The sequence below is a fragment of the Hypomesus nipponensis genome, chromosome 27 (assembly GCF_054491055.1).
Source record: "Hypomesus nipponensis isolate SF chromosome 27, ASM5449105v1, whole genome shotgun sequence".
In the NCBI taxonomy this organism is placed as follows: Eukaryota; Metazoa; Chordata; class Actinopteri; order Osmeriformes; family Osmeridae; genus Hypomesus; species Hypomesus nipponensis.
Window position 1 is genome coordinate 4,810,731 of NC_140387.1, and position 18,948 is coordinate 4,829,678.

Consider the following 18,948-nt stretch of genomic DNA (forward strand, 5'->3'; position numbering starts at 1 on the left):
CATTTTCGAAGATTATTTTAGTCGTCTGTTTTTCTGTTCATTTGTTACGCCGGGACAATAGGCCTATGTTTAAAAATGGTTCATTTAATAATGATTGATTTCCTACACAAGATCTGCTCTTAAATGTTTGTTCAATAAAAATGAATCTATAGCCAACAATGGTTCAATAATGCTATTTTGCTTAATTCCATAATTCTTGTATCAGATTTACAAGATTGCTACAGCAGGGATAGGCTGACAGAACTTGCAGCAATGCGCATGCGGACTTGTTGGAGGATTTAGCTAGCTGCTAGCTAGCCTGCTTTGTAACTTGAGTTGTTCACTCATCAGTCAATAAGGCCTTGTTAAAACGTCGGCATATATTGTTTAATTACTTTGTATTCATTGTATTAGATTTAATATTGGTGACATTACTGGTGCTGTCTTTAGCCCACAAAAAATGACCGAACAATCATCACTGCTGCTTCGAAAACAACTGGCAGGTAAATAGACGGTGTTATTTGCTAGCTAGCCACGCACCACCCTAGATAGCTACACAGCTTGGTGGAATGGTACCTATATACTGTAGTTGTCATTGCTAAACATACAACATTGTAATTCAGATAGATATCCACATTCATGTCCAAACAAGCTAGTAAGCTATATAGCTGCTGCTAGCTAGCTATCTGTGTTTGTTTAGCTAAACTACCTAGCTAAGCACATGGCAAGCTGTCAGTTGTTGGGTTAATGTCAGGTAGTCTAGCTTTCTACGGTACATTCAATCATTTATTTCACATAGCTGTCTAGCTGGCTTGGCCTCGGCAAACATGCCAATCACTTATATCTTAGTTAGAAGTAGATATGTCATGCTTAACTTTCCGAGTCTTTGTCGTGTCGTAAATTTAGAGCTCAACAAGAACCCAGTGGAAGGCTTCTCTGCTGGGCTCATAGACGATGATGACATTTACCAGTGGGAGGTGGTCGTCATTGGACCTCAAGATACACTGTTGTGAGTTGGATAAATTACTGACGCAGTATTTTCTAGTCTCACTCTTCTCTTTACCTTGCCACCCGACTAATGTTTGGTCACTATTCTTTTTTTTTTTTGTATTCCAGTGAAGGTGGATTCTTCAAAGCATACTTGATTTTCCCTCATGACTACCCCCATAGACCTCCCAAGATGAAGTTCATCACAGAAATCTGGCACCCCAATGGTAACGTTCGTCTCGGCACACAACCGCTGTCTCCATGCTCATAATATCATCATTCTGCACCCTCTTCAGGGGAATCTTAACCAAGCCTCCCTCTTTGCACTCCTGTTAGTTTCAAAGAATGGAGACGTGTGCATCTCCATTCTGCACGAGCCCGGAGAGGACAAGTTTGGCTATGAGAAGCCAGAGGAGCGCTGGTTGCCCATCCACACAGTGGAGACTATCATGATTAGTGTCATTTCCATGCTGGCTGACCCCAACGGAGATTCACCTGCCAATGTGGACGCAGCTGTAAGTCTTTCAGCACATGCCACCACATTTACGTGTAGTCATTTAGCAGGCGCTCTTATCCAGAGCGACTCACAGTAAGTACGGGGACAATCCCCCCCGAGGCAAGTAGGGTGAAGTGCCTTGCCCAAGGACACAACGTCATTTGGCACGGCCGGGATTCGAACCAGCAACCTTCCGATTACTGGTACATGGTCATTCTGTGCGATTCGATATGTTTTGTGATTTCTGATCAACTGTTTTGTTGTGCCTTGCAGAAAGAGTGGCGAGAGGATCCTACAGGAGAGTTTAAGAGAAAAGTGGCTCGTTGTGTGAGGAGAAGTCAGGAGATGGCGTTTGACTAGAGGTCTTCTGTCTAATAGTAAGTGTCTTGCCGTTTCAATATGGTTTAGGTGTGTTAAAGTAAATGAGCAATTTCTTGTCTCCAAAATTAAAACTAGTATTTTAATTGTTTTCTTTTGAATTTTCCCCAGATTCGTTTCAATCATGTTGTTCTTCAAGCAGACTTTTTACACCAGTATTTTACTCATAGGAAGGAAGGTATACCCACCGTTTTGTTTTGTAAATAGGGTCTGATCTGATTACCACCAGGTAAATGATGTAGGCAGAACATGCATCCAATGGAGGGAGGCCAGTTTTCTCAGTTTTGTGTGTTCCTTATTTATTTTGACAAGTATTCCAACAAACCAACAACATGCACGTTCTTTTCATTTGTTTTAAGAGCTTGTTCTTTATTTTGACCTGCCACTGAGCCATGTATCCTATACTTATTTCTTATGCAATTTTGGAGGTTGGAGCATTTGAGGTCATTGGGAGCATGGAGGAGGAGGAATTGATACAGATGGGCAATGGCTTTTATTGTCCCTACTCTTAAACTCTGGAACCTACCCCCTCCAAAGTGTTCTGCAAAGACCCCTTGAACTCTTCTCATGGGGTCAACACACTGTTGCCTTAAGTTGTTTCCCTTAAATCAAAGGAAACTGTCTCCAGTGATGTCAATGACTGGGTCAGGACTCATCTCTTCATTTTTTTTTTGATCAAGATATTCTTTTGGACAAACCAAAAAGCTACGAATCTCAAGAATGAGGGACAGAGAATATTTTTTTGTAATCAAGATCTCAGCTCTAAAGTACTATTTTTTTGTGTATGTAAATATTATGAACTGTACCACAGGTATGTGATTTGTGCTTTGTTTAACTTCCCTTTTGGAGATCCCCCATGTCTTAGTTAGCACTGCATATCCTTGAACGTGATTAGAGAAAATTGTAATCCAGCTATATAATTCAGACATTTTGTTTGGGAAGGTGTATTTGAGCTTGAATCTGGTTGGAAGTACGTCTATTAACCTTTCAGCAATGTCTGCATGTGTACAGGAATTTAGCTTAGAATATGAACAGATCTGAATCCAAGTCCTTCTAATTAATATCGTGAACCTGACTAAACAATGCTTACACTTTTTTGGAAGAAGCAAAATGATCCACATAACATTCTGAAGGTTTGACTTATTTTAACTACTAAGGCTCAATGGGTTGGAAGCCCAGACTGGTGTTGCCGTTTTCTCCTTTGATGTGGTTTTAATCGCAGCACTACTTGTTATGTTCAGTTTTCTGAATATTTCATGCAGATTTGCTTTTAGATTTAATAAACATTTCTCAACTTCCAGACTTGATTTATTTGAGGAAAGAATTGATGAAATGAACACCTTGTTACTACGACTACCAAGTTCATGTTATTCTGTCAAATTAGCCATAGCTTTTGAAATACAATAGCAAATTGAATATGGAAGCGATTTGAAATGGATTTAATATGCAGCAAATACTGAACCATGAATCGTAATATTACTTTACACCCTGGAAAATAAGTTGCCCCCCCCCCGATTATCATTGTTGAATTCACACTCTGGGTAGTATGTGTTTTGGGGTAAATGACCAAAGGGATTAGTATGTGTTCAGAGTGTTCATTATACAATGATAATCGGGGGGGGGACCCCGTGGTGTAGTGGGTTGAGAACAGGGACCTAAACCACAACAACATGGGTTCAAGTCCAGCACAGAGCGTAGTGCCCAGATCCCTGTAACCGCAGGGCAATCCCCGACCGTCCAGATCCCCTCTCCCAACTGTCTTTCCAGGTACCCAACTGTCCCACCAGAACAGACAGTTGGGGATCTGGACAGCCGGGCAGTAGGATGTGGCCACAGGAGTCTAAAAATACATTTACCTTTTATCAGTTTTATTTATAAGTCAAGTTTTATTTATAAATCGAAGAGCAAAAATGTAGCCAGAAAAACATCCTTCAGCCAGATTTGAACACACAACCCCTCACACAGCAGCCCACATCCTTAACCACTGCGCTATCAGGGATCATAACAGTCTCCACTCAACATTTAAATTTGACATTGAGCTATCTACTAGTAACAACCTGCAGTTGTTGGGTTGTCAGAAAACTCTGGAAAGTAGGGATCCCCTGTTAGCTCACTGGGTTAGTGTGCATGCTTTGTAAGCTGAGGCAGTACTGCAACAGCCAGGGTTCAAATCCAACCTTCACCCTTTTCTGTATGTCTTCCTCCGTCCATTCTTTTCCTGTCACACTTCAATTAACTGTCATGCTGGAATTTAGTACTGGAATAAACTACTGGTAACTCCTTGACGAAGAGTCTCCAGATTCGTAGAGCCTAGCGGTACTTCCGTAGGAAGTGATGTAAAACATACTACATAAAAGAATGTTTCCCTCAAAAGTTTTAATAGTTTTATTGAATCAAGCACCAGCTTAACATGATAAATGAAATCACAATGGTATGTCTTTGTGTGTTGTTGCATTATTCAGTATAAAAATCAAGATCCGGATAACCACTGGTGGTCCTGAGTGGTCTACTGTCCAGGAGCTGACAGGCTTTTGTTCATGAACTGTTTCTTTACAAAGCACACCCACCACTGAAACAGAGAGAGGGAGAGAGAGAGAGAGAGAGAGGGTCAGAATCACTTCACTCGGCTCACAGTGCTGAGTCGATTCAACACATTTCAGCTGGCTCAGTGTCGATTGTTAGCCGACTGTTAGCTGTAACTGGCTGTCATGGGACAGACAGGGAAGAGGTCAGGGTCTCACCTTGCTGGGTTTGTCTGTCTGGGGGTCGAACACACGTTCGCATAGCCTCAGTCCGGTCTCCTGCCGGATCTGCTGCAGGTATGCCCTCATGGTCTCTGATGAAAGAACACAGATCCATCTATGACTTAACATCCTGTGTTGTGACATCCATCCCCGTGTAAATCCAGCCTTGTAGTACTTGATGCATCAAGATTTATGCGTACGAACACATCCTGCTAGTTCTTTTCCAACTACAGGAAGGAACCATGAGGAGACAACTGCATAACGAGGGGCCCTTAGCAGTCACTACACAAGATCCCAACCAATTGATATCCTTACCCCCTTCCTGTTTGCTGCTGGGTTTGGCATACATGGCATTGAGGGGGAAGCCAGGTTCTCCTGGGATGGGGAAGTTAGTGATGCCCAGAGTGTACATCTCCTTCTGTCCCTGCCCTTTAGAGCTGCACTACAAACACAGGGAGAACAAGTAATGTTCAGCATACAAAAAAAAACGTTTTTCATCGATGGATTCTAGCTTCATGTCGATATATTTTTGTTTTAGTGGGATCCAGGTACCTTCTGCAGCTTCTTTAAGCATTCGGATATGTACAGTGTGACATAGATCAGTGTCCTGTCTGCCTCGTTCTGAAAACCAAACACACAAGTAATTCCAGTTAAAGCAGATACACAGATACTCTTAAATGGCCATACAATGGCCAGTCATGGCCCTAGAGCAGTAAGTGAAACAGTTAAACTGCTGTGAAACTACTATGTATGGCCTGCATCACCAAAGGCAACATTCATAAAGGCAGGCTGGGGCATGTGGGATAACCAGCAACAACCTACGGGAGAACACTCCAGTCCAAATATTTGAGTGACTTTAACACTGAGTATTCAAGAGAAAAATATAAATGTATTCCTTTAAAGGAAATGGGCATCAATTGTAGAAGTACATGCAACGGTAACCTCTTCACTGTAGTCTGCCATACCTTGATTTCATAGTTCTTGAAGAATACGTTGGCTTTGAAGTAATAGATGGCCTCTTCAATGATGTCTGTGTCTTTGGCTGTTAAAATTAAGCATGGTTAGTATACAGAAGTGGAACAGTTATTTATTAAAGGGAAGAGGATGTAGACCAACTCATGATACCAAATAAGGAAGCAACATGCAGCTTCATCCTAGCCTGTAATGAAACAAAATAGGGCTTTCTTCTGGTAAGGTATTAGAAGATGTAGGATTGATCCCTATAATCGAAACATGTTGTGTCCAAACAGACAATTAAGCTAGTCATCTGCATAGAGTTGACTAGGAAAGATATACAACATTTCGAGGGCCACCTCTCCATTTATTTTAACAACCTTTGAGTTTTAGACTTACTCTTGTCTGAAGCAGGGCCCTTGAACTGGGATTTAATGGGTAGCATAGCCATGTTTCCAACTAACTGTGTGTCAGAATCCATCAAACTGGAGTGGTACGCCTGTGAAGGAAATCATTATGGAAATCACAATTGACAGTAGTTAGCTAAACATCGCCATCATCCAGGACTTGACTCACATCAGTATCGTTTATGCAAGAGTACTTTTTTAATGGGTTAAGGCGGCCTGAGATTATTTTGCCATGATTGATAACCAGTTGGCGTACACGAAAGCAAGACAACTCAAGAATCTAGTAAAGTAGTTAGATTAGGCTACGTGTAGGCAAGCTACACTATACGGTGACAGTAGCACAAGCAGTTGCAATCAAATGTGAGTGATTGCGCGTCGATATCATAATGCCTCTGTTCGGTTAAATAGCAATTTTTATGTGTTGGTAGCTATTATAAATGAAGCACTGTTTTGCAGTTCCTGGTTAGCTAGGAAGCTAATAGTACAGTGGTGGCTGGTAAAATCAAGAGCATACGGTGGCTCAGCAAGAAAATCCCAGTTGCTTGTTTTACAAATAAACTATACTCAACGCAAACATTGACAAATAATTAACATCGTGGAATATGTGATTTTAAATGAGACTTACCGGCATTTTGAACAGCTATTTAGAAATTCTTCCTCAGAAAAATGTCAGTGGTGCAAGACACTGCTTCCGCTTGTCCCACCCAACAATTTTTTACAGGAAGTGGTTTAATGTAATGCATTTAAATGTCACAAGATGGCGACAAAACGATTGTTTAGCAATAGGTCTATGGATTAGATTTAAAATTGGGTACATTAAATGAAAGCTCTCAGTTGAATATTTTCAGTGCCAAATGGACACAACTGAAACGAGTACTCATGTATTACAATTGAAAGAAGTGAAAACTGTAACAGTTAAATTGGGGCATTGGGCAAAATGTGTTTTGGGATTAACTATAAAATCTGAAATTACTCACTAACGCCCCTTTGCCTTTATACAGTAGCTGTGGAAGTGCACCATTCCGTTTCATCATTTTACAATATTTTATTAAAAATATAAGCAATATATTCAAAAACTTTTGTCTTTCTTTCAGTTTCTTCAATTTTTTGAAGAAACAGTGGGTGATATGTTAAATTTAATTGGATGAAGATGTCGTTTGGCAATACTCTTATCTAAATGACAAATAATGCCGCAACCTAAATAATAAACTGAGGAATAAATACTACAGTTCCATTGAAATATCTTCTTCAAAATTGTGAGTATGTGTTTTTTCATTTCTTCCTCATCCAAGTCTTCTGTCAGCCTTCTGATTTGTCCTGGAATAATTCATCATAGTTTGTGTTGCTGGGATCCTCATCATTCTCCTAGGGATAGACGTGACGTAAAATAAAATAAAGTGTACTATAATTTTTTTTTAATAATTAATAAAATATACAATTATATTATGACATGTTATTCATTTATCCAAAGCGTGCATATAGAAAGTAGGAAACTATGCATTATTCACCTTTGGCTCCTTAACCTCCAAATCTTCTCCATACTGTATGGAGAAGTCGATGTGCTGCAACACTATATTGATGCCTTCCTCGTCTGTGCGATCAAAAGGCAGGAACCTTACCATGCTGTAGTCATCAATCTAGAGAGTACATATATATACATATATATATATATATCAGATGGCTGAGCAGTTATGGAGTCAGGGTATTAATCAGTAGGTTGTTGGTTTGATTCCCGGCCATGCCAAATGACGTTGTGTCTTTGGGCAAGGCACTTCACCCTGTACTTACTGTAAGTCGCTCTGGATAAGAGTGTCTGCTAAATGACTAAATGTACTAATGATGTACTATATACTAACTATCATTCCAGAGCATTCCCTAAATACAAAATGAAAGTCACAGAGCTTCACTGAGGAGAGAGGGATCAATTTGACTGTCAGTAATGCCGTTTCTGACTGGACTTGTATTCACTATGTGATCTTACCAAACCACAGATAGCTTTGGTCAGCTTCTTAAATCTCTTGCTTCTGATGCTGGCTGCGTTGTCCTGCATCATTGAATACATGTCTGGGTCCATGTATCTGTGAGGAAGGAGGCAGATCAATAGACTGAAGAAGCCTCGACAGATACACTGTACAACAACAGACACACATCATTTTTGTCCCACTCTGGTACCAGTACCTACTTTTCAATCTCCTTCTTGCCATTGGGACTGAGCAGGTCCATCTTGGTCATGATGTTGACCTGAGGGATTTCCAAGGACACCATGGCACTTAATGCAGCCATAACCCCTGAGATGAACTGGATAGGAGCACACAGAATGGGGTCAAGCCTCGATGAGCAACTCCGATTCCAGATCATGTCTATCATCAGATTTTCACTCAATTCAGTATCATAGTTTAGTCCACATCACAATCTGAAAAGTCGTGAAACTGTGAGTCAAGGAAAAGCGTCGATGGGGGGGGGGTGTTTACCTTGAAAGTCTCAACCATGAACTGCGAGTCAACCAGGAAGACCCCACACACACGGAACTCCCACTGCTGGAGCTGTTCCACAAGCTGTCTCATTACGGGGAGGTGTGTATAGAGCTCTATTTGACCTGCACCCAAAGGACCATTATCATAAGTAACAAACACAACTACATTACATTCAGTCATTTAGCAGACGCTCTTATCCAGAGCCATAGACTGAAGTACAGGGACATTCTCCCCCCCCCCCCCCCCCCCCCCCCCCCGAGGCAAGTAGGGTGAAGTGCCTTGCCCAAGGACACAACGTCATACGGCACGGCCGGGAAGCGAACCGGCAACCTTCTGATTAATAACCTGACTCCCTAACCGCTCAGCTATCTGACCCCCTGATAACTAGTTCTTACAACCTCGTCATTGATAATATGATACCCATCCTTGTCCTTGAATGAATATAATCGGTGACTGGCAGCTTACCTGGACAATCGAACAGAATATAGTCATCCTCCACGTGACCCAGACTCTCCTCAAGCCAATCAAAGTTGTTGGCGAAGTACTCCATGCAGAAGACTAGACCTCCATTCGGGCCAAAGCGCAAAGAGTCATCCTCCATGACATCTTCAACCTGGATCAGCTCACGGATGTCTGCGGAGAAGTAAACATCGTGTGAACTGAACCGTAAACAAACACCTGTGTGTATTCGGTAAAGCGTGGGTTCCATCCTCACCTGCCATGACAGGGTAGTTAAAATGCTCAGCTGCTGGATCCAGATTGACAACTTGCACAGAACGGTGAATGGCCTCTGCATGCTGAATCATTGTAGTACAGTAGGTACTCTGAAATGGGAACAAATTGTATGATAGGGATATAGGTAGAGAAAGGGAGGTAAGTACGGAGGTTTAGTTTTGGAAATCTTAAAACGCAATTGCTGCAAAAGGGGACAAGTAACCTACTGAAATTACAAAAGTGCTGTAAACCTGAAATTATCGGAGCAAACGTGGTACTTTTACTGTCTAGTTGATTTTTAGTAATTGCAACCAGTCACATCAGATATTAAGAGATAATAATTACGTTTGCTTGCTAGCTAGCAAATTTCAGCATCACCACAGCCCGGACATTACGTTTACAGTACGTTAGTTTGAGGGAGATACAGTACCTTGCCACTTCCAGCCGGGCCCATCACAAGTTGTGCGTAACGAGGCATTTGACACTCCTGTTTTGGACAGTACTATCGTAACAGTAACCCTCCCAAGTTTTTTAAATGGCTAAGTGTTTCCACTCAAGCGGTTATACCTTCATATTATTTATATCCCTTATCAACAACATGTTTATAGTAGGCAACCATTTTTTTTACCATGAGTGTAGGTACAGCTGCCGTATTGGGTCAAAAAGCTCTCGTAAAGAAAATGCGTATCTGCTCAGCGGCGTACCTTGAAATCGTGGGCTGTGCGATTGCTGCGACGGTTGGGTCCGGCCAAAGCGACAGGCGTTCATAATTCGCTCTAGCTTTTTATTTTATGAATGAATAATATTGCCTCTTGATATGAAAAAGCAAGTGACTTTTGCTAACGTAGTCAAATTTCACAACAACGTGAATGGATATCAACAGGACAACGCCATGTCTAGGTGAGCCTATTACTGAGTCTTGGGTGACTTTTGGATGGTTGTTTTTATCATGATGATTCTAAAAACATTTAACACTATCAAAGTATTTCAACGATGATGTAGATTTCGTAAATTGTGTACATCATCAATGTCGACTATATCGCCCAAAACAGAATAGCCTAAAACAAAAGGGAATTAAACCAAATCTGTGATGTAAGTGGTGATAGAAACAACAGCAGTAGTGAAGGAAAACTGTAAGGGACAAAATCAAAGAATATTGTGTCTTTATTGCAGGTATACTGGATTACAGTACTCCAAAAGAGGTACATTTACATTCTGTAAAACAAGTTTGGACAAAATATGCTACATTGTGTGGTTTGTCCAAAGCTATGTTGGCCTAATGGGGACACCGGTGGCATGCTGCCATCTAAGGAAACCAGAGGAAACATTACACCCGAGATTGGACTGAGGACAGTGTTGGTAACAAGAGGATAATTTACTGCCGCTGTGATCCCATTAGAGTCCTTTGGCTCATCCTTAAGTTAATGAGGTCATCAACCTATTGACACAAATCGAACCAACAGGATGTGTCGATTTTAGGGATGATTTAGACATTATGATCACGTGAAGTCAGATATTCTTTCACTCCTCTCTTTGCAGCACCGGGCAGTGTAAACCACAGCAGTGGTTTAAGAACATTGAGACTGCCAGCACCCAGTCGACACATGAAAACAATTCAAATACCCAAGACTATGGCAAAGGCTCCCTTTTTAGAGGTGCAGCCAGATGTATATTAAATATTAAACAATATTTGAAGGTAAATCCATTGGAAGTGAGGCATTCTCAATCTGTGTCATTCCCAGAACTCTTATCTGACACCTGGTCAGAGACGGTACCTGCATACCATTGCAGACACCTGCAGCATGGAGCACGTGCACAAGCTCATTCAGCAGCACTATATGAACGTGTTGCACAGGTGTATTCAAGCAGGTGAGACAGCCAAGCCTTAAAAAGACTAACACAGACGCGTAATGAAGCGGTGCAGGAACAGCCCAGACTGACTTTAGACAAGCCTAGACATAAAAGGCTGTTGTTGGTATTAATGATTGTGGCATTGTGACTTTTGTGTTACTTCTGTCTGAAGGCCGACATCTGGTGAAGGATGACATAGAGAACCTGGAGGTTGAGTCACTGCCCTATGAACATGAGAGTGAGATTCAGAAACACTCTTGTCCAAAGGACCGTGAACGGAAAGGTTCCGTGCTTTCTGGGAAAACCACTCTCCCGAAAATCCCCAATCGACATTTGAGGTAGGTTCCAGACAAGCGAATGAGCTGACACGATGACACGATGTCACTACATTCCATTTTTTCCAACACCACAGAACATTCTCTGACAACTCGCCGTCAAAACACAGGAAGGCCAAGAAGCACACTGCTAACAGTCAACACGATGACAAAACCCAAGCCTAGACGTAAGTGTGTGGCTTACTGCGACCTGACAGCGATTCAGTCATTACAATCATTATTAATGAGTCATGATTATCTGACGACGACAAGCTTTCGTCCGTGTCTTTGCTCCAGGGTCCGAGCTGTGGGAGGATGACCTCCCCTTTGACCTGGAGGAGGCGGATGACTCACTGAGTGAATATCTGAGCTCACTGTCTATGAGGGAGGAAGTGTATGATCACATGGGATTGACAGCATCCCCTGTCAACTTACCTGATTTATGAGAACTCGCTACTGGGCCTGATTTAAACGTTACAGCTGCCGTAAGTCTTAGTACATAATGAGAACACACTTCTGACAGTGATATGAGATTTTTATTACGGGAAAAATTTGAATAAGATAAACTACAGGAAAATTCCAATGTCTAAAAGAAGTCATTGCATGAGGGAAAAAAAAAAAAAATGGCACCAAATATTTCTTTAATGACATTATGCACATACATGTGACATTATTGCATTCTCTACAGACACCAGGTTGGATGGTCAAATACAAGCAAATGCTGATGACATATAAACGATATCATACATTTCTTTTAGAGTTAAGTTAGCAAACAGTTATGGTACAGCATTAGCATTGTGATGACAATTGGGGCTGCAGGTGGAAAGGAATGAAACGATACACAAAGTGAACGACAACAGCCCATGCCTCCACCCTCCCTCCCTACCGTTCTACCTCCCCCCCCCCCTCCCTCCACTTGCTTTAGGACTTCTTGTACTCGATCCTCTCCACTTTGACATCATCTCCAATGAGCTGATAGACATACGTGACCACTGTGGAGGCTTGGATGTCCATCAATACAAAGGATGGGATGATGTTGCTGTAAAGAAACATGAAAAGAGTGGTCGTTCATTAGGATGACATACCACTCAATCCATTCGCTTTTTACGGGACAGAATCTTCCGGAAGTGGATATCAAGAGAGCTATTCGGTCACGTACCTTTCCAGTGCGTTGTAGGCGCCCGTTGCCGAGCCCGGGTTGATGTAGAACTTGTTCTCGTTCTCAAAGGCCTCAAACTTATGCGTGTGTCCAGAGATGAGGATGTCGACGTCGAGCTGCCTCTGCAGCAGCGCCAGGCTAGCCATGTCTCCCCAGGGGATCACTTGGTGGCCATGGATGAGGCCGATCTTAAACTGACCCACCGTCACAACCTTCTGTTCTGGATAGTTCAGGTTCTGTGGACCAGGCACACGGAGCAGTTCAATTTAAATGACCCGCTCGGATCATTCTCATTTCACCTTTCTCATAAACGGCATTTTCCATTTTTATATTATAGAAGGCGCAAAATGTAGACAGGTGATGGGTTAGACAGGAGGTCAGGTACTGTAGATGGGACTTAAATTTAAATCAGTTCAATTTAAATTAATTTCAATTGAATTAAATGTTAATTAACGCAGATACAGACCTCGTCAAAGTCTCCCCTGACGATGTGCACGTCCCCGGCCAAGGTCTTTAAGTAGTCATAGCTCTCTTTGGTGCAGAGGTTGCCCGTGCAGAGGATGTGCTGGATCTTGCCTGGGACCAGCAGCTTCTTGAACTTGGCTGGCAGGGTGTTGCATCGGTGGGGAATGTGCAAGTCACCTAACACCAGGACCAACTAGCAAGCAACAGACAGTTAATGGGTAAAACTGTAAGTTATGACATAATAGAAAGTTCTTTCGGACTGTACCCACTCTTAGCAAGGCCACAGTATGCAGGCTATCACAGGCAGAGCCAGTCTTACTTTGTTTCTCCACAAAAGTTTTATGTAGAAGACAATGGGACAAACAGGATGATTTGATGTTCTACCTAACCACCATAAGGCATTCATGATACCACAGAACAAGAATAAGTACACTTCATTAGCCTCCTTCATATCATTCTCATATCTGATTTAGAAGTATATGCAGAAACGGCATCAGTCTATATTGAAATGACAAGTGAATAGAAAAGTGAAAATGTGCATTCAGAGATTGAATGCCAGCACCATTTCGCAATGATCATTTTTGCTATAAGCTTATTTATTTTATACAGTCTGTGCCTTTCACTTCATGAACACCATGGGGGGAGAAATAGATGGGCAGGGGCGCTCAATTTTTGGGAGTTTACACTGGATGCCTCAACAGCACAAACCACAAACTATGAACTATGAAACACAGCATGACACTTGACACATTTCTGGGGGGTTTAAACACAATATTTGAATTCATTTATATCCTACATTAAAAGGCTGAGCAGCCCACACAAAGTTAGGAGAGTATTCATAAAAAAATAAGTAGAATCGGATTAACTGTATATTCTTAATATGTTGCTTTATTATATTGTATCCTAGCAAAATGCTTGCTGACACTGCAGACACTTGCTGACACTGCGGTGGTTCTACAGTCCCTCAGCCCGACCCCGTTGTTAGTGTGCACGACAGAGCAACAGAAGACAGATATAACAGGACACACTGGGGGGGGACTTACCCGATGACCAGCCTGTACACAACGTAGAGGTTCATTGGAGGGAGGGGAGGGTGGGAGGGGAGAGCGTGAGACAGGTGAGAGGCATGACGTGTGCAGAGATTGCGATGATGCATAATCAAAGATTTAAAAAGAAAACAGGTGGGACAAGAGGGGAAAACTGAAATTAGAAAATGAAAAGTGGATGGATTAAGTAAGTATTCATTCCAAAAGATTAGAGGTGATGGTAGTTAATTTGTTAATGGATGGTTAGTGATCCACACAACAGCGTAACAGTGTTTGATGCACATCGAGCATCATGTTTAACTCTGTTGTGATTGATATGTGGAATTAGACCTGACAAGCAGCAAATAGTAATATCATTCTAGGTAGTGTCAAATGTGTTTTGGTTTTTGGTAGAGTATGATAGTGTCCGGTGCTTATAGTGGCTCACTGCCTTGCAAATGTTGCTGATGTAGCTACCAAGTCTAGTACAGTAGTAGTTCTAATACGAGTGACTGATTATCTGTTACACGCAGAAACAAACATCATTCTCATCAAACATCAAATTATGAACTGAAAATAAAACACCGTGCAAGTGGAAAAAGGTGAACAGTGCCGAAACTTATTCTAGTTTGCTTTTACTGATCACTTTTTCATCTGTCATGTGATCGTTCATCCACCACGGGCTAAATAGCTGACCAATGTTCCGGTTTGAAAACAAATCTAAAACACAAACGATCTAAAAGCATATTGTCCGTTAAGCCTGAAGCAACTGAAATTTGGAGCACAAACAGTCGATAAAATGGCCAGACATGAGATTCTTTGGTTCTTAAGACTTACCATTTTCTGTTTTGCTGTATCTGCTTGCCAAACTCAGGAAGCGACTACGTACAATAACGTAAGGTGCGTAGACCTACGTCAAACTCTCAGCCAATGGAATGTGAGTACGCCTACGAACGCCAATCAGGGACAATATTCGTGTGTTGCTCTAGCTCCATAAAATCAACTGGACTCAAAAGAACTTATAAAATAACATAGTAGTAAAATTCCAACAAGCTACCTAATACTTTTGATAATTATAGCGAAGCAAAGCTCAACATAATTTTTTTTACGGTTTATTGTATAGTTTGTCACCAAAAGTACACAAAAAGGAGTATGGGGGAGAGAAATACATGTAGGTGGAAGAAGTGAATCAAGATGTCAAAACAACAATTCTACTCCAGGGAGAAGTGCCGGCTCAAAACCCCTCCACATCCCTGCAGCAGTTCAGTGGCCGGTTCAAACTCCAGTGGCACCCCCTTGTTCGTTTTCTGCTTCAGGTCTCGCTCTATTAGCTGTGAACAAGCACGAGCACACAAACACACACAGTAAGAGCATTGTTCACATGCTGTACATATACAGTTCGCCACTGTCCAGACACTGAAGAGGCAATATGATCATTGGAACCTACCTCGTAGGTGGACAGTTCCAGCAGATCACTGATGTCATCTTCCTTATCACCCAGGGGCTTGTTGATTGCCATGGCAGCTTTGGCCACATCAGGATGGTAGTGCTTCTGCAGGGTCTGTACAACGGAACAGTGGACAGCGATTAGAGTCTATCTACTGGTGTGTGGATGACATCGCAGCTGGACTCTCTTCCAAACTTGTACTACACACACCTGAAATTCCCATAGACTGCTGTCCAGGGCGTGGCACTGGGCCGGGTCCTCCTCCTCCATAAGGTATGGGTCATCGCAGGCCACTGGCACGACACATACACAATCATTTATCAGCATGAAGACAAGCCGATGCAAGCCGTGACCTTCTTAAAAGGGAGCAGGGAGAGAGACAGAGAGAGAGCCACCAGTACCTTCGACTGCACTCGGCCGGTGAATTAGGACTCTGCAGGCGGGGTGGCGGCGGATGAGGTTGCAGATGAAGGGCAGTAACATGAGGAGAGCAGTAGGGGGCGCCGTGAGGGCCAAGCGAGCCAGGCGTTTGGCAAAGGCTGCCACCAAGTACACAGGCAGGTGACTGGCAAGGGATTATGGAGAAAGAGAGCGTGAGGAAGGGAGATGTGACAATAGTAGTATGACTTTAAAATATATGTTTTTATATATACACACACAAGTATTTTTCCTTGAAGCTGTTGCTCTCTAACCCTCTAGGAGTGCTAAAGAAAATGGAGTGCTAGACATCAATAGCGGCGAGAGAGAAGGCGGGATCTTACGAGGAGGAGAGGAAGAGGTTGGTTAGGTGGAAGAATCTGGCTCTGTACTTGACATGGAAGACAGAGGGGTCCAGCAGATTATACAGCTTCTTATAAAAATCTGGATAGTCTCTGCGGGGGGAAAAAGGAAAAGTAGGCGTCATCGCTTAATCCCTGAACACAAACCACCCTGGGTTATGGCAACCTAATCTAATTGATATCACACAGTTACATATCTACGGGACATGCGGCTGCACAAATACAGACAAGGCAATTCATTGTGTTTGTGGATGACTCACAGATTGTGTTGATGTATTAGTACAAACAAGCCATTGAGGGCCAGAAGGCTGATTGCCCCTCCTGTATAAGAGGACAGAAAACGTAAGATGACAAAAGTCCGCCTCATGTTCAATGTGCAGTAAGAGTCATATTCATTTTGTGAGCCCATTCAAACAGCACAAAAGCAACTGGTCAAATCCAGCAGATCAGTGAGCACTCCCTCAGTGGTCCTGTGCACGTGCGACTCACCGACATCATAGGCCGCAGTGAGAAAGTCAATCAGGAGTGTGGGCTGGCTCATGTGCGGCAGGATGGAGTCATGCAGGATTACCAGCACCTTCTTGTACATGCTGCCTGGTAACTAAGCAACAGATAGAAGGGTTTTTATCGTTAAAGCAGTGTGGATGAGAACAGCTGCTGGCAACAGCAACAAAAGAGAATAAACGTGAAACAATATTTAACAACTTGATGTCGTAGTACTTATCTAGCTTTACCTTATATTTCAAAAATCCGAGCCACATCCGCTCAAAAGCACGCTTGTGTTCCTGACGGAGAGAATTCAAAATAGAATTGGTATCAGACTAAATTACATGATGTGATGTTAGTGAGAGGTTCTGCTTACTTTCAGTTTAGCTGCTTTCCAGTCTTTGTGTTTAGCTGTTGAATTTAAAGCAAAAATAATACAATTGTTGAAAAATGTATGTCATGTGTTACATTTAGCCTACTTAGTACATAATACGAATAACAAATACAGGGGCTGACCTTCTTGTTTGACCATAAAGTTGGTGAATTCTGATTCTTGGCTTGGGAGGACGATGTTGGACAGCAGGATGAAGACATTGTTTTGGTAAACGGGCATCACTGCCTGAGAAGACCATTTAGGAGCAGTCAATCAAAAACAGTGGCACAGCATAAACACAAGCCCAAGGGAAGAGCACCCCACAGTGTCACCGAAACTAAACGTGCCATGACATTTTATTCACTTGGCAATCAGCAAAAGCATTTCTCCAAAGCAACATACAAATAGTGCCTAGGCAACTGAACCGGGCAACAACCGCCATCCAGTCATTTGTTTCGCGCTTGCTTTGATGATGCGGACGTACCCCTTTGTTTTTTTCCATGACCTTGACCACGTTCTCTCGGACAGAGCTCATCACGTAGTAGCGCACGTCTTCCATCTCCATGTACTCCTGAAACCTGGAAATGAGCAGAGCCATGTCCTCCGTCTGAGACAGAAGCCGTTCCACCGTGGCCTTTATCAACTCTCTGGGGAAACTGTAGTGTTCGCTCCAGTCCAAGTCCTGAAGAGGGAACTTTCCTTCCACCTCTGCGAACTTCATCAGTGTGCACAGAGCGGTTTCCTACATCAGATCAGAGGAAAGCAATTCCGCATTTCGCAAATCAATTAAGTAATGGTTGACTTGAAAACTATTCTGATCCTGTATATTTTGTGAGGGAGGGGTATCTGTAACGGGACAATACAACGTTCATGTATAGAGCATGTCCTGATTGATAGAATAGGCCCACAATTTACCTTGATCTGAAATGAGTCATGGCTAATGTGTTCCAGTAGCAACTCCACACAACTGTTGTACCGATGGCGCATAAACATGCTGTACTTCTCGTCAGCAGTGTGGGTACCTGGAATATAACCACAGAACTCTGGGCTGAGAAACTGTCAATAGAAGCTTGAGGCACATGAATCCATGTCAGAGCTAACTATATTGACGACCAACCTTCCAACTTGTGTGTTTTCACCCTCATCAACATGTGTTGTATTTACATTTTTTTTCCATCGTCCATATTCATCAACATTTAAATCACATTATTTACGTGCACAATTATACTTGCCACTCAACATCTCCTCTTCCTTGGTCAGCTTCCCCACAAACAGGGCGCATCGCTCCAGTAAAGTGCAGAAAAGTTTGCTACATGAATTTGCTGCAGATATCAAGTCTTTCTCTTTGTCTGACTGAAAAGTAAAGAGATTCATTTGAATAGTAGTAAACATAACTCGTCCAATAAATATATGATGGTAGCATAGTCAGTTAGGCTCGCTAGTTAGCTGCAATGAGATTAGAAAAAGAGTACAAAAGAAGAACTGGTGAAATTCCATACCTGAAGAAATTCAAGGATGTCAAAAACATCATTAGCATGTTTTTTGCTCTGAATAATTAAGTCTACTTTACTGCTTAAATCTGTTTTAGGTTGTTTAGCATGATTCTCTTTAGAGCTGTCCTGCCTCACGTTGCGCTTCTTGGACGTCGCCATGTTTCCTCGGTCTCGCTCGTTGAAAAAAAGATGGGATTGTGTTATTTCGCCCCCTTGTGGTCACAAAATGGTGCTGATCGTGATGGGATGACCCCTGACCAAAAGTGAATACTTTTTTACCATCGGTATAATTATTTGTATCATTCAACGAAGAAAAATAAATAAAAATGAAATGCAGCTGCATGTCACAAATATAAAGAAACTCAAAAGAAAGTATACCTCATTTTAACTTAAAGCAAGGAATGCTACTTCTGCTTTTAGGCA

General features: G+C 42.2%; 6 protein-coding genes across 8 annotated transcripts; 2 read left to right on the forward strand and 4 right to left on the reverse strand.

Moving 5' to 3' along the window:
- Window positions 1-249: 249 nt before the first annotated feature.
- Window positions 250-3,138, forward strand: ube2g1b (ubiquitin-conjugating enzyme E2G 1b (UBC7 homolog, yeast)). Its single transcript, XM_084693344.1, has 6 exons — window positions 250-482; window positions 886-988; window positions 1,096-1,193; window positions 1,303-1,481; window positions 1,736-1,839; window positions 1,952-3,138. The coding sequence occupies exons 1-5, from the start codon at window positions 440-442 to the stop codon at window positions 1,820-1,822; spliced, it is 510 nt and encodes a 169-aa protein (XP_084549470.1). The 5' UTR covers window positions 250-439; the 3' UTR covers window positions 1,823-1,839; window positions 1,952-3,138.
- A 1,072-nt stretch (window positions 3,139-4,210) lies between these two features.
- On the reverse strand, window positions 4,211-6,711 carry arpc3 (actin related protein 2/3 complex, subunit 3). Its single transcript, XM_084693343.1, has 7 exons — window positions 6,571-6,711; window positions 5,938-6,037; window positions 5,550-5,626; window positions 5,137-5,205; window positions 4,900-5,026; window positions 4,582-4,676; window positions 4,211-4,409 (listed from the first exon to the last, which is right to left on the reverse strand). Exons 1-7 carry the CDS (start codon window positions 6,574-6,576, stop codon window positions 4,347-4,349), a joined length of 537 nt encoding a protein of 178 aa, XP_084549469.1. The 5' UTR covers window positions 6,577-6,711; the 3' UTR covers window positions 4,211-4,346.
- A 259-nt stretch (window positions 6,712-6,970) lies between these two features.
- Window positions 6,971-9,755, reverse strand: gpn3 (GPN-loop GTPase 3). The gene is made up of 8 exons (XM_084693338.1): window positions 9,564-9,755; window positions 9,135-9,243; window positions 8,885-9,052; window positions 8,417-8,541; window positions 8,128-8,243; window positions 7,927-8,023; window positions 7,454-7,582; window positions 6,971-7,310 (listed from the first exon to the last, which is right to left on the reverse strand). The coding sequence occupies exons 1-8, from the start codon at window positions 9,609-9,611 to the stop codon at window positions 7,245-7,247; spliced, it is 858 nt and encodes a 285-aa protein (XP_084549464.1). The 5' UTR covers window positions 9,612-9,755; the 3' UTR covers window positions 6,971-7,244.
- Window positions 9,756-9,797: 42 nt separating this feature from the next.
- Window positions 9,798-11,779, forward strand: fam216a (family with sequence similarity 216 member A). 2 transcript variants are annotated; one of them, XM_084693339.1, is made up of 7 exons: window positions 9,798-10,033; window positions 10,307-10,335; window positions 10,673-10,788; window positions 10,876-11,002; window positions 11,157-11,322; window positions 11,397-11,486; window positions 11,596-11,779. In XM_084693339.1, the coding sequence occupies exons 1-6, from the start codon at window positions 9,951-9,953 to the stop codon at window positions 11,482-11,484; spliced, it is 609 nt and encodes a 202-aa protein (XP_084549465.1). In that variant the 5' UTR covers window positions 9,798-9,950; the 3' UTR covers window positions 11,485-11,486; window positions 11,596-11,779. The 2 variants fall into 2 exon arrangements, with proteins under 2 accessions (XP_084549465.1, XP_084549466.1); XM_084693340.1 differs by having other exon boundaries at window positions 11,430-11,486.
- Window positions 11,780-11,922: 143 nt separating this feature from the next.
- vps29 (VPS29 retromer complex component) lies at window positions 11,923-14,879 on the reverse strand. 2 transcript variants are annotated; one of them, XM_084693341.1, is made up of 5 exons: window positions 14,785-14,825; window positions 13,966-13,977; window positions 12,924-13,115; window positions 12,458-12,693; window positions 11,923-12,337 (listed from the first exon to the last, which is right to left on the reverse strand). In XM_084693341.1, exons 1-5 carry the CDS (start codon window positions 14,785-14,787, stop codon window positions 12,220-12,222), a joined length of 561 nt encoding a protein of 186 aa, XP_084549467.1. In that variant the 5' UTR covers window positions 14,788-14,825; the 3' UTR covers window positions 11,923-12,219. The 2 variants fall into 2 exon arrangements, with proteins under 2 accessions (XP_084549467.1, XP_084549468.1); XM_084693342.1 differs by lacking the exon at window positions 13,966-13,977 and having other exon boundaries at window positions 14,785-14,879.
- Window positions 14,880-15,054: 175 nt separating this feature from the next.
- On the reverse strand, window positions 15,055-18,694 carry noc4l (nucleolar complex associated 4 homolog). The gene is made up of 14 exons (XM_084693833.1): window positions 18,532-18,694; window positions 18,265-18,385; window positions 17,948-18,054; window positions 17,517-17,774; window positions 17,176-17,278; window positions 17,036-17,070; window positions 16,908-16,958; window positions 16,663-16,774; window positions 16,434-16,494; window positions 16,156-16,266; window positions 15,796-15,959; window positions 15,605-15,687; window positions 15,395-15,508; window positions 15,055-15,278 (listed from the first exon to the last, which is right to left on the reverse strand). The coding sequence occupies exons 1-14, from the start codon at window positions 18,682-18,684 to the stop codon at window positions 15,159-15,161; spliced, it is 1,593 nt and encodes a 530-aa protein (XP_084549959.1). The 5' UTR covers window positions 18,685-18,694; the 3' UTR covers window positions 15,055-15,158.
- Window positions 18,695-18,948: the final 254 nt, after the last annotated feature.